The sequence below is a fragment of the Lytechinus pictus genome, chromosome 17 (assembly GCF_037042905.1).
Source record: "Lytechinus pictus isolate F3 Inbred chromosome 17, Lp3.0, whole genome shotgun sequence".
NCBI lineage: Eukaryota > Metazoa > Echinodermata > Echinoidea > Temnopleuroida > Toxopneustidae > Lytechinus > Lytechinus pictus.
In genome coordinates, this window is record NC_087261.1 from 8,735,763 (window position 1) to 8,750,659 (window position 14,897).

At 35.4% G+C, this 14,897-nt stretch overlaps 1 protein-coding gene across 1 annotated transcript in view; it reads right to left on the bottom strand.

Moving 5' to 3' along the window:
• LOC129280362 (nuclear receptor-binding protein-like) overlaps window positions 1-14,897 on the bottom strand; it is a 35,124-nt gene continuing 20,227 nt past the window's right edge. Inside the window, exons 5-14 of the mRNA XM_064112552.1 lie at window positions 10,808-10,902; window positions 10,100-10,183; window positions 6,546-6,700; window positions 4,747-4,876; window positions 4,108-4,213; window positions 3,496-3,546; window positions 2,541-2,739; window positions 1,887-1,950; window positions 1,387-1,442; window positions 1-746 (exon numbers count right to left, since the gene is read on the bottom strand). Of these exons, the coding sequence (XP_063968622.1) occupies window positions 666-746; window positions 1,387-1,442; window positions 1,887-1,950; window positions 2,541-2,739; window positions 3,496-3,546; window positions 4,108-4,213; window positions 4,747-4,876; window positions 6,546-6,700; window positions 10,100-10,183; window positions 10,808-10,902 (1,021 nt within the window). The 3' untranslated portion in view covers window positions 1-665. The remainder of the gene's footprint in view (window positions 747-1,386; window positions 1,443-1,886; window positions 1,951-2,540; window positions 2,740-3,495; window positions 3,547-4,107; window positions 4,214-4,746; window positions 4,877-6,545; window positions 6,701-10,099; window positions 10,184-10,807; window positions 10,903-14,897) is intronic.

Here is a 14,897-nt window from a genome sequence, read left to right on the forward strand (position 1 = left end):
GGTCGCTTTATCCATGGTACATAACCAAATGTATATCTCTCGTTTTGGTCGCAGCTTTAACCGTAGAACATGACTGTGATGTCCTTTGGGAACAGCGGTTATATCCTGGATTGAAAGGGCATCACGACCTGGAAACACAATGGAAATGCACTCCTACAATTGTACTGATCGAGATGCATCCTGGCACCCAGGTAGTTTCATTACGCTGCCTTTACATGTAGGTGTCCGTGTCCTTAAGGGAAAAATGACTGGAACCATCCTTAGTCTTAAAAAGGGAATATTTGCTGGTCAAGTCAAAACTTACAACAGAACTGAGTAGTAGACAGTGAGCCAAGATATGCTCAAAGACTATCCATACAACATCAGCATAAGAGAAGCACCAAATACACTTCAACATCCGACAAACAGAACCTCCTATACAAAACGTACGTATGTTCATCATCGCACTCACACGCTGAACGTGCAGTTGAAACTCATATAATAATGGCACAGCGGTATCTAACGGATCACACAGCAGACTGCACAACTGCGCAATCCGACACAGGTCATATGACATGTCACATGACGACGAGATAGGAATTTGACGAAGCTTGATTTGGCCATGGGGGTGTGGTTTAGATGATGATTGGGTGCAGTGATGAGTAGTAGTACTGGTGGGGCGTGTGCTACGTTGCTATGGCAATGGCACCCTGTATAACAGTATTCACCTTCTCCTCAATGATACCCGCCACTTTGTCTTTGTCAAACTGAAGGAAAAAAATGAAAAAGAAAAGAAGTTATCAGCCTTGCACACTTGCAAACAAATTTAAAGAGTAGCCTACGGCTGCAATGAAAGTTTCCTCACAAACTACATGTATATTTATTCATTTCAATTAAACAACCCACATATGATTTATATGAAATCTAGCAATTCATCAAAACCCTATGATGAGCCCTTTAAAGTAAGGCCCTTGTTAATTTGAGAATACTTCAAATTTTCACATGAACTAAAAGATATATAAATGGAATCTCCCTATTTCTTCTATATTCTGAGTAATGGATCAAGAAACATGTTGTTTTTAATCATCAATTAAACCCATAGCCTGTTTCATAAAGACTTGTTCTAATCACAAATGCACAATTCTATCATAAGTTTACTATCAGCCAGTCAAATCTAATGATTTCAGTAGATTTATTGCAAATATGTTATAACCAGTTTTATGAAACAGGCCTCTGCTGTTTTACCACCTTAAAAGACCAAATATTTTGTTTTCCCTTCAATAGTATTGAAACCTGTATGATGAGACTTGTTCCCCTTTGCTCACCCGGGTGGTCTTTACATACAGACTTCAATCCACCACTTTCATATAATACAAAGTGAAAACTGAATTTGAAAAAGAAACTTACATCACTAATGAATCCATACTGGACCAGTTCATTAGCAAGTACTCGTGGACTCTCCTCTGTCAAAAACAATAACAACAAAGTATAAGACAATGACTACAGGACACAATATTACACATATACAAATTACCATTAAATAAACATCTTCGATTCATATATTAACACAAATTTTGTACAGAGACTTGTCTTTTTTTGTTTTTTGTTTGGTTTGTCTTTTTTTTTCAGCAGACATCTCATTTCACCAACTGCTGCAATTGCACCACTCCATGTCCACTCTTCAAGAACTCGATACCAAAAGATATGCAAGACTTGAAGGATAACATCTGTCTAACAGAGTGTTGCAATTTTGGGCCAATTTCATGAAGGGTAGGGTTATATTTGTTCATGATCGCAAGTGAAGGAATATCCTCTAGCAAGCACACTTGTCCTCAGAGTGAGGGCGCACTTCAGTCTCTTAGTCCATGTGACGCCACATGCAGAGGGTCTATTAAGTTATTACATACCTGCGGTAATTTCACAGCTCAACTGTCTGTTCATCGTATCATCCAGCCTCAATAATAGCTCCAACTGTCATTCAAAAGCAAAAATAGACATTCAAATAATCAGAAACTCTCAAATGAATATTAGTAATACTATACAACAATCTTTTTACGATCTTTTCAGAATCCAATGAAATGATCATCCAAGTATTTATATAGATAAAAGTTCCCGCATGCATCTATCCATTGGCGGCGGAGCAGAGGATTATCTTTTGTGTTTGGGGGGGACGCCTATTGTTGCGTCCCCCCAAACACAAAAGATAATCCTCTGCTCCGCCGCCAATGTATCTATCTGCAATGGAGATCTTCAGTGAGCTGGCTATTTGTTTAGATTTCAATATTTCACAAGGCTAGGTCTAGTTTGTGTAAATTTAACAATTCTTTTCAGTGCCCCTGAAGCTCCTGGATTTTAGCAACTTTAACCCTAAAAGGACAGGGCTATTGAAATGTATTGAGGACGGGGAGGTACATGTAAATGTATGCATGGGTCAACAGCTACGTTTCTCACGTGACAATTCAGAAATCAGGACGTCCTGATTTTCTGCCATTTTGAAAGTTGAAAATCAGGATGATCCTGATAAATTCAGGACAGTTGGCAGGTCTGTTGTTCAAACTCACATGCAAATTAGTTGGACTCTCCTCTCCTTCTTTGCCTTGCCTGACATCGCACTGCATCATAGTAATCTTCCTATTTTCCATATCAATCGGTTCTGGTGTGGCACTCTTGACCGATTCCTGTGTCTCTGGACTCTGAGGCCGTATCTTGACCGGGTAAGACCTCTTCATGGCGAAGGCCGTCAATGGATGGATACCATTCCTATTGAGTAAACACTTTTAGAACTTAGTTCGAGTTTAGGCTCTTTATTTGTGATGGCGTCTTAAAATTGCCATTCTCTTAATTTTCATACATTCTTCCTTTGCTTCGTCAATTTCCTTTCTGTTATATTCCTCTAACTTTATTATCAATGTACTCACTGGATCAATCAATCAACCAAATCATTCATGGCTTAATAATTTCTTCATTATTATAAAACATCTTTCATTCTTTCATTCAATATTCATCAAATTTGGACTTTGATAAAGGGTTATACTACTCACATCTTCTTTAATATTTGAAAAAGTTATTTTCCCTGTGATAGAAGGCACAATATACAAGTATATTTCAAACACAAAAGGCCCCATCGATTTTTTAGTTTTGTTATATAGAAAACTGAATAAGAAACTGTAAGAATGCTCTAATTCTTCTGCTTTCCTCTGTTTGCTATTAAGTAACCATTCATTATATTTGCATTTTTTTCTTTTTTTACTTATTCTTAATAGATGAATGAATGAAATGAAATAAGGGAACCCGTTTCACAAGCTCAGCTTTCACAAGGTTTCCTTCACATGACAGCTTTTAAGTTACATGATCCTTCACAATTATTTAACTGCTTTCACGAATATATTGTATTGTTTTATTCCAATGTAATTTAAATTGTATCTTTTGCATAATGATGTTGAGATGAAAAAAATGTATTTACTTTGCTGTTATTGTGGAAATAAATGAAAAAAAAAATTGGATGACTTGACAAACCTGACTTCTTCTAAGAACTTCTCTAACTCCAAAGCAGGCACCTGAGATACTCTGTTATAGAGAAGAAGAAAAATGTAAAAAATAATCTAAAAAAACTACCATAACAATACAATGCTGATTTTTTTATATTACTAATTATATTGGAACATCTTGAAGTTTATCTTACACCTTGCCAGCAGTTCCCAAGCGCATCAGTTTCACCCTTTTTCATTGCCCAATCAGTTCTCCTCCGTTTCTAATCCCCTCATTTCAGCATTGGTCAAAGAACCCCACTTCATGTTCAATTCCAGTTCCCAAGCACCATAAACTGGGTAGGTCTAACATACAAGCCTCTCATTTCATAGCAATTTCAGTTCTTAATAAGGGTATGGTTTCAGATTTGGGGGCCACACACCCCAACCCTTTCCAAATCAGAGTGCCCCCCCCCCCCCCGAATGTATTCTTTGAAGTGATGTTCTCATTCTAGATGTTGGAGTAGCACTAGCAGGCTTTCTATAGCTGTCATTAATCATATCAATCGCAACTATCTATACTACTGTGCCTAGGTGAGTTGCAAAATACAAAAACAGGGGGGGGGGGGCTAGTGGAGAGTCAGGAAGAAATCAAGCTTACCTCCATTGCACTTCTTCAGCTTGACCTTGAAGTCTGATAGTTGCTATTACATCATCTTTTTGCACTTTGTTCTGTTCTTTGTCTGATAAGTGTTCTTGGAGGAAACCTGTAAAATTGGAAGTGCATAGCGGACGGTTATATGTTGTATTACCGAATTCAACCAAAGTGATAAAGATTATATTTGATGAAAGTAAAAACCAGAGGATGCATAGATTAAGCCCTTTGCTTGGAATTAATGACAGAAAAAGCATTGGTCTTACAAGCCAATTACCAACATCATTATCACCATTACCATATCCATCTTGATCACCACACCAGTATTATCATCAATATATCATCATTATCGTCATCATCATCACCATCATCATCACCATCATCACCATCATCATCACCATCACCATCATCATCATCATCACCATCATCATCATCACAAACACCATAATCATCATGACTCATCATCACCATCATCATCATCACCATCACCATCACCACCACCACCACAACCACCGTCATCATCAATGACAGGCTTTACCCTCTTTAAAAGGGATCCTTATTTAGATGTAAACTTCCTTTTTTTCTCTCAACAATTATCTTCAGTACGATCAGCTTTTGCATCCCATCATTATAATGTGTGCTTACTTTCATTTTTGACAAAGCTATGAGCTGCTAGTAGTTTGAGTGAGTGAACTTCAAAGAGAACCGGATGAAGGAGGAGATCTCTGGCTGTTGGTCTCCTCTGTACATCATCAAGCGCTCGGTGGAGAAAATCCTGAAACAAACAAATATAACACAATGATTACTGTTATGTGTGAATGTACAGTACTAGGTAAGTGAAATCTGCTATTGTGGTCCATTGGATTAGTCTTGAGACCTTGAACCACAAGGTACCAGGTTCAAATCCCTCCTGCAGCACTTATGTGTTTTGGCAAGGAATTTTCCCTTAAAATGCAGAGTTCATAATAGCTACTAGGTGAAAACCAACATAACTAGGCTACAGTTAATGTAGAGTGTTTTAATAAAGACTTCTGATAAATCAAGAATTATGCACTGAATAACCAAGTAAAATTACTATGAAATACATATTTATTAAACTTGACCAAGGTGGGGTAAATGGGTACCTGTTATTCTGTGAAATGCTTGTGCATTTAAAAGGCTGAAAAATAATGAAGGTAATTATATCCAAAATCCTTTAGAAACATAGAAATATTAGATGACTTTCATTATTCCCAGGAACAGAGTAGTACTGGTTATTATAACAAAACCCTTCATTTCTTTTTCATTGATATATTAAGGTATAAGAAACAGATAAAATATTAAAAAACAGCAATTTCTTGAAAAGGTGATTCCAACATTTCCCACAAGTTGCAAATCAAAAGGATTATATCAGAGGTTGTGAATATTTTTCTTTTAACAGTAACACCCCTTCAACTATAGATAATAAATAACGCAATGAAAATAGGCACAGTTTTCGTTTTCTTTCATTTGATGATTTTCATGATTTTTAAAATGATTGAAATTTACATCAAAACAGTCCACAATGAACCAACATACACATCAATAGACTGCTTTGCTTTTTAAACAAGCTTTTCTTTTTTAGTTCACCCTTTTTCCTCATCTTCTTTATCGTACATGAATGAATTATATATGGAATGCATTTATCATCTACTGTATTTATATTTGTACATTTTTAATGATTTGAAATGCATTTATATGACATCTTGTGTTGTGAATTGATAAATGTTTAATAATTTGGAAATAAAGACAATGAATTGAATTGAATATACTGTACATGTTACTCTCCTTCCTCTTCCCTCTTGAACAGAATATACCCTTTTCACTTCCTGGAAAGACTCCTGATTTGTAAGCTCTGTATCCAGATAGGATTTCAAAATCAAAATCTGAAGATGTGCTGGTATTCTTCACAGGCACTACTACGCTAGTGTGAATGTCCGATGCAATTCTTCACTTCTTTGTAAAAGATATACCAAATTCATCTGACCTGGGTTCCGCAACACAAAGGTTAGCGATTAATTGTATGCTTAATTTTCACGATTGTACATTGCAGTCAATGCAATAAATCGTAGAAAAATACTAAGCTCTGTGTTACGGGCCCCTGGGGTGTTTTATAAAGAGTTTAAGTGTGAATCAAGAGTCATGTTTAAAAGTAAAAATTCAGCGAGCAGCATGGCAAAAAAAATCACTTGAAAATGTTGAGGGGGCCATTATGCCCCCTCCCTTTCCCAGGAGTATTAGGGTTAATCAGCTACATATCTCATAGAAGGATTAGTGAATTACCATGATGAAATTTAGCTTGGAAGAAGTAATCTATGTATTTGTAAACACATTAAAACTAAATATTAAAGGGTTATTATGTCACATGCTTCTTATGTCAAAGATTACTATAACTATCCAATTTAAGAAAAGTCTCAGTTTCTCACCTTCTGAACAATGTCATCTACCATATCAACGGCGTTCCTTATGGCCTGCCTTGATATATGTCTTGAGTCTCCATTACCTTGAATTTCTAAGACGGCCATTTCAAGAGCACATATACCAAACGCATAGATATCAGCAGCCACTGAAACATTGCCATCTGAAGGGAAGAAAGAAAAAAAAACATTGTTCAATGATAGAATGTTTCATCAATATCTGTCCCCTGACAAGTTGTTGGATGGGTCTGTTGTAGAAGGGGTTGCATTAAAACGCAACTTGAAATATCAAGCGCAAGTCCCTAATACGCATGTTTTGTTGATTGAAAGTCAAGTTGCGTTTGATTTTTTTAGTTCCTTTTAATCGCAACTCTTTCGGCAATGGGCCCCTGAAAAGTTTCCCCGAATTTGATTGGCTGACAAGCACAGGTGTAAGACTTAAATTATAGAATTAAACTGTCATATAAAACAGACTTTGGAGATACAATTACTAGCTCGTACCCGTTAAATAATTACTAATACTACACCTAGTTATGAGTTTCGGAAAAGATGGGTTTTGAGTAAGGACTTGAAAGTTGAATGTAGATGCCTGTCTGTGATATGTAGGGGTAATTTGTTCCAAAGGGTTGGTCCAGCTACAGCAAATGATCTACTACCATAAAAGCTTGTGTGGGTTTTGGGAAATTGAAGAAGTGCTTGTTTGCTTGATCGAAGGTTACAATCATTTAGTAAATTGGACAAGTATGATGGAGATAAGCCATGCTGACCTTTAAAAACTAAACAAAGAAACTTAAATGTTTCAACAGAAAGCAAATGTTATTTTTAACGTTTTTAACTCTTTTTTTTAACGTTTTACATATTTTTATTTATTTTTTTTGGGGGGGGGAATTTACAATACAATTTTCTAGATAACATAAAATAAAAATAATGTGTGTCTGAAAGAAGTTCAAAAGTAATGGGCCTTTCAAAAAGAAAATACATGTTAGAGAGAACAGGCCCTGCAAAGGTGCTAATTGTCCTTGAAGCTCTGATTCAAATTTTCACAAATATGAAGACAATTTTTAGAGTGACTACACTTTTGTCTGAGTGAAATGTATAATCGAGATTCCTGAACCCTTCACCAAAGCTTTAGATAGGCTCTCAAAGGAAAAGACCACAAGTCAGCAACCCTTGTTTATCCTCCTTTATGCACTTAATAGCTGGAAGGTTAAATACAAGCTCTTGGGGGATTCAATTATTCATGATGCAGTGCACACACACGCTTCCCAGTCCTATGCATTATTCAAACCCAAATAATGACCATGGGTGGTATTCTGAGATCCATTTTATCTCAGATAAAATAAAATATTTTATCTCCGTTAAAATCAGTGAGATAAAATACCCTTAAAATCTCTCCGAATTGGTATTCTGAGATCCATTTTATCTCAGATAAAATAAAATATTTTATCTCCGTTAAAATCAGTGAGATAAAATACCCTTAAAATCTCTCCGAATTGGTATTCTGAGATCAATTTTATCTTCATTTTATCTCTGTCAGACACACCTACTTTTTAATCAATATCCAATTAGAAACGCGCTTTTATAACTCTCTCATGTCACTCAACCAATTGAAATCCATTCCGCCAGGAGGTGTGGCAAAGGGGTGAGATTGCGTCAATTTATTGAATTCAAATACGCCTGCACTCTACGCTTGCGCGTCTTTACAGAGATTTCTTTTTAACAAAAATGACAATACTCTCATCTTTTTACGAAGTCTTTATCGCATCTTTTTAAGCATCATTTTAAAGACAATTAGTCAAGAAAAGTCTTATGAAATTCTTTCTGATTGTACAGGAATAACGTTAAGGTTTTATTTTCAATAAATATATAATTTTTATTCATTTTCATGTCAACATTTGGGGTTAATTCACCTAGAAATATTGGTGAATTCAACGCCGCGGAGATGAAATAGCCCCTACCCTCTTTTAAGTCTTTTTTATTTTTTCTTCAAAGTAACATGGTCGCAAGCACATCACCCGCGTTGCAATGGCCAGATACGCGATGGGTATGTCTACGCAGGCACTGTTCTGTTGCGTATTCACCTATAGATACGCAAGATAAAATTTATACACAAGATAAATTGTGAATTTTATCTGAGAGATAAAATGTCATCTCAGAATACCAATTTTATTTTAAGAGATAAAATAAAATATTTTAAAGATAAAATGACCTCAGAATACCGCCCCAGATAGACAAGCTAATAGAATCACAGTCTGTGATCTATTTTTAGTTTACAAAGGTATATGTACATGTACATGTAAAATGTACCAGAAAAGGGGAACTACTGTGTATGTTGTCTATGGTGTATAATGGTATCTATGGTGTCTAATGGTATCTATGGTGTCTATGGTGTATTAATGGTGTCTATGGTGTATAATGGTGTCTATGGTGTCTTATGGTGTCTATGGTGTCTATCAGTGCTTATTGATGTGATAAAAAAAACATACCAGGCTAGGGTAGAAAAGAATTTACATTTCTAAGGGGATACATATATATATATTTTTGCCAAATTGGTGAGATTGATGAATTTAGGGGGTATTTCTTTTATTTCAAGGGCTACTTTTTTTTGTTCAATGCTGTAAAAGCATATCTCATTATTCTGCTGTATAAAGAATATTGATATTTTTAATGTTCCTGCATATTTTTTGTTGCAGATCTTGTGGCAACTTTAGGAAAGATGGTTGCCCCAAAGTATTCGATTTTGCAAATTTTAGGGGTGATTTCGGCTGTAATGAGGGCAAAAATTGCCTGTTCAGTTGCCCATATGTATTTCCTACACTACGATAAACTAGTCTGAAGGCAGACCCCGATTGAAACTTTGATCAACAAGTGTGTCTCCACGCAAAGACTAGCACATACAAAACTTGCTGAGCGAGAGGACCTTCAGTACACAAGGCATGAGTAGGCTGCAATTCAGACCCTTTACTCGAGTGAAGGGTTTGCACAGCAGACTAACGATAAATAGTGGGAAACATGAACAAAATATAGATTTTAATAGATACTAGAGCATGTACAAGCATATTGAAAATATGACCCCTGTTATAAACATGTACATATAGTATGCTAGTAGAAGAGGCCATTCATTAATATCTGCCACCTCTAAACACCCATCATCTGTCTTCCATATAACCTGAACCAGTGACCTGAACTATTCAAATCCCCTAGGAATAATACTGGTATTTAGAGAAGGATGGGAAATAAGAGATGACGCAATTAAGTGTAGACACTACTAATTAGATTTCCATCTGATAATGAATACGAAGGAATATCAACCTTGCAAACGACACTGCTGTATTTTAGGGTAAATCAGTTTATGAGCCTTGAGGTGTACTACCCCCTTCCCCCCCCCCCCTTGGCTTGCCCTGTCACTGTCTGTTCAAGGGGATTAATGATTATACCTTCAAAAAATAATTTTTAAAAGAAAATATGAAGAATAAACATTATAAAAATGAAAATGGAAATCTCAATGACAAAAAAAAAAGATGCATGACATTGAACAATGTACACTAATACCGCAAACTTGCCTCCATATTCTGGAGCGATGTAGTGCATGTTTCGCTGCTCCTCTGTGTAGGTCTTCACATGATTGTTTATTGCATCAGGGGCCACTAAAAAAGACAAGCAAACATATGGAATAAAATATTTAAAGAATAAGTAGATACATGGATAATCCTTCAGCATTTGGGACCCCACAAATCAAATGTAGCAGGGACTTGCATTTGATTATTGGAGTTTACATTCAACTGCTACTACCTGTTTCTGTGACAGGCCCCTGGTCAGTTTGCAGACACAAGGCGCGATGGAAACTTTGAGCAATATGTGGGTCTTCACACAAGACTAGCACAAATACAACTTCCTGTTCTGTATACAAGATATTGGTAGGGACCTGAAGCTGCATATGTTCAGATCACTTTCCTTTAAAGCGAAGGGCTTGCATAGTAGACTAGCCCCTGAACACCATTGGCTCAGGAGACTGAACAAGAGTTTATAATAAAACATCACTCCTTACATTACAAACATGTCTTACAATATTTAACTTAAATTTCTAATGATTTGCTATAAATATGCATGTAAATCTTCCTCAAATTGCAGATTATTGCCACGCTTAAAATATACATGCATTCCTGATATAAAATGTAAATCATCAAAATTTCCCATGGATGTTTATAGAATTAGGCAATAAAATATGTAGACCTAAAGGGAAAATGAAAGAAAGCTAATATCCTGCTTACCTGATCCAATTTTGATGAGGCCATTGTGTTGTATGAAGACTGTATCTGTCGTGAGGTTACCATGTATTATGGGAGGGTCACAGGAATGCAAGTAACTACAATGATAACAATAATAACAATATTTAATGTCAGATGTTGTAACGATTTCAAAATGAGTTTGCATAGAATCCAATAAAATGACCATCCAAATGTCTGTTTGCATAAAATAAAAAAATATGTGCCAAAGTATTTTTGAAGAAACTGTGTGATAATAGCGAATTAAGCATGGAATCTTATTATTGGGTCTTTAAAAATAATAATAATAACACACTATCCCACATGTGCTTATCTGTGCTGGGGACCTCCTATTGTGATCATTTTTTTTCAGCTTTAGATTTCATGATTTCACAAACTTCAGTTTATGTAACCAGGGGCCCGTAACACACGAAACTTGGCAAGGATCGTAGAACATTTTTCTACGATTGATTCCATTGACTACAATGTACAATCAATCATCAAAATCAAGCGTACGATTAATTGCTAACCTTTTTTGTTGCGGGACCCAGAGCTTAATCTGTGATAAAATAGGCCTACATGTATTGACAATTGGCCTTGGTTTTACAGATTTTCTCATGAAATCAGTGTTTACTGCAACTACTTTCATTTATCTTTAATTAATATTATTTCCCAGGGAAACCACCTCAGGGGCCCGTCTTACAAAGAGCTGCGATTGATCCGATCAAACGCAACTATTGATGGCCAGCAACGTCGACATCTATTATGCATGTTTGTTCAAAATATTATCCAGCTATGATGTACATGTATATTCATGCATTGTTTTTTTGAAAATTCACTGTGCTTCTCTTTGTTTACAAAGGACATCAATTGTGCAAATTTCCTGTGGAAAAATTTATGACACTGATGGATTTCCATACAGTTACGATTGATTGGATCAATTGTAAATCTTTGTAAGACGAGGCCCAGCTCTACCAGGCCAGCAGGGCCTGAAACTTCATATGCTTTCATGATTTTATTTGGAGTTTTTTTTAGTTACATGTAATGAATTCATCAACTTATTAGCAAAAGGGATTTTTTTAAATGAACTAGAAATATTTGTTATACATGTACAGCATACATGTAGCAGTGAAAGGAGTTAGAACATCAAAATGCAACATACTGTACATGTGTAAAAGTACAGTAGCGCAATCCAAGAAAAATGTCTTCTCAATTGATAACTTTAACATTGGATATTGGGGGGGGGGGTGTTACATATACATGATATTTCTAAATTATTATTGCCATCACATGTACAGTACATGTAGCCAAGCACTGCTTCAATTGATGTCAATCTGTATTGCACATCATGAAGTATTCTCTATCGAATTTGTAAAACAAACATCTAAAAAAAAGAGAGAGACCGACCTACATATAAAAGCAAACAACACTTCACTACATCAAACACACTTGAATTATTTCCTTTGGCAAATGTGGTGTTGTACTATCAACTCCACATTTTATTATCATTTAGTTCTACCAGACAATGTTCATTGAGATCTAGTCAAGTGTGGGTAAAATTTACATGTATGGTGTGATTTTAAAGGACAAGTCCACCCCAACAAAATGCTGATTTGAATAGAAAGAGAAAAATCCAACAAGCATAACACTGAAAACTTCATCAAAATCGGATGTAAAATAAGAGAGTTATAACATTTTAAAGTTTCGCTTAATTTCTCAAAACAGTTATATATGCACATCCTGTTCGGTATGCAAATGAGGGGACTGATGATATCACCCACTCACTATTTCTTTTGTATTTTATTATATGAAATATTTTGATTTTTTCATCATTATTATGTGAAACAAAGTTTCATCCCTCCCTGAACACGTGGAATTCCGTTATTTTAACATTTAAGGTTCAAGCAAGGGGGCCCTAATTGTCAAATACATAAAAATTGAAATATTGCATAATTCAAACAACAAAAAACAAAAGAAATAGTGAGTAACATCATCGACTCATTTGCATATCACTGAGTTGAGCATAGAACTGTTTTGTGAAAAATAAGTGAAACTTTAAATCAAAATGTCATAACTTTCTTATTTTACATCTGATTTTAATTAAGTTTTCAGCATTATTCATGTTTGATTTTTCTCTATTTATTTGAATCAACTTTTTTCTGGGGTGGACTTGACATTTAACTTGTTCCTATCAGCCATCATGCAACGAATCTCAGCACCAATCATCATGCAACTTTACACAAAATATATTTAGAGCTAATTTTTGAAGTACACTAGTATTTTAATGTGTGTATTTGATAGGTTCATTGTGTTTTATAGAGGAAACAATAAAAAATCAAAGAAGACCTCCCCCCCCCCCTCTTTCTATTCATCCCATGTCATGGGCCAATGAATTTCCCCTTTAAAAAGCACTCAGTATGTGTGTTTATATTCATACCCCCTGCAGTTATTAATGACATGCACTTTATGCATTAATAATACAACTATAAATTGATTAGTGACCTTGGAGGCAATGCTTCCATAGTAATATTGCCTACGGATAGAAACATGTATTGAAGGACTACAGCGTAGGCAACTAATGCATAGCCATGACATCAGCATTAGGGGAATCACCCATGTAAACAGTTACATTACTGTAGCACATTCATGCACATGAATGGTGATCACAAATACATACACCTTTGGACTTTTGAAGCAATTGATGGTAAATTGTAGCATTTTAGTTTCAATTTTCAGAATAAGATTTTTTTTTTTTTAGCAGAATGATCTGTAGTTTTATCCAGTAATTTTCACATTCGTTCGCATCGTTCTTGCCTAGATGTAGAATGAGCAATAATTTCATCATAATCGATATTCCATCAAAGTGAATTGATTCCACATAATTTGAAAGGGGGGGGGAGACATTTGCAGGTGGTTTTAGGAACGGAGTTGGTCTACATATAGTTACATTGTATGAGATGTCTAGAATTATTGACTATAATAATTGAATTTTATATAATCAGAAGAGCAGTGTGAAGATGACCCAAATAATAACCCTGATGTGTGCCAGTCAGTCCGCAAGCCCTGAAAAAGTAGCTTCTTTTATCCAAGTGATATTCATGACTAGAGGGTTTTTGCATAGTTAATGAGCTTGGTGCGAACCAAAACACCTCTTTTTATTCGGCCATTGCTGCTCTAAATATTGACCAAATTTCATGTTTTTGGTATCTTTGTAAAGAAGAAGAATCATTCTTTCAGGTCATGTGTTTGGATTTTTAAAAGAATGTTGTAATATAGGAAAAACTTTTGATCTAAAACATGAAACAAAATATTTTTTTTCATGCAACAAAAGTTGTTGTTTTCACACTTAATTTCTGTTTGGGCACAAATTATTTTTAGATCATGATAAAGCTGAAGATCTATTAAAGCTTTAATATGATATAATTTTTACAAGAAGATGGATTTTAGATGGGTCAGCAGCCAGCTTTTCATAGGCCAAGTACATTTTGCAGCTCAAAAACAAGAATACTGCGCTCTGATTGGTCATAGAGACCACACACCCACGCAAATTCCAATGTTCCCAAAACTGGGCCTCTGCAAGGTCACACTCACCATGTGGTAATCTCTTCAAATTACCCGCGCCTGTTTGTTTTGAAAACAGTATTCAGCCAATCAGAACTCTGGATTTTATGTTACTCAGAAATTTCAGAAATCTCGTCATGCATCTTGATGGAAAAAGCTGGCTGCTGACCCATCTAAAAGATGCCACATATTAAGAGTGACATTGTAAGAAAGTATAGAGTTTGAGCTTTCTGATGATATAAATAATGTTGGTGCCTAAAACACAAAATGTTGCACAATTTGCAAGTGAAAACAGAGGAAGAAAATTCTGTTTGATGCATCTTTTCAGGTAAAAAATTCACTTATTTATCAAAATATTTCATTCAAAAGAAATGACCAATATAAAAGAGTAACATTTACTCTTGCCCATGGTACAAAAATAATCAATATTACTCAAGGAGAAAGTGGTTAAATTCTTTGAGAAAGAAAGTCTCACAATTCACAAGATTTTGCAGGGACATGAATTCAGCCACGAGAGGACTTGGATAAATCTTGC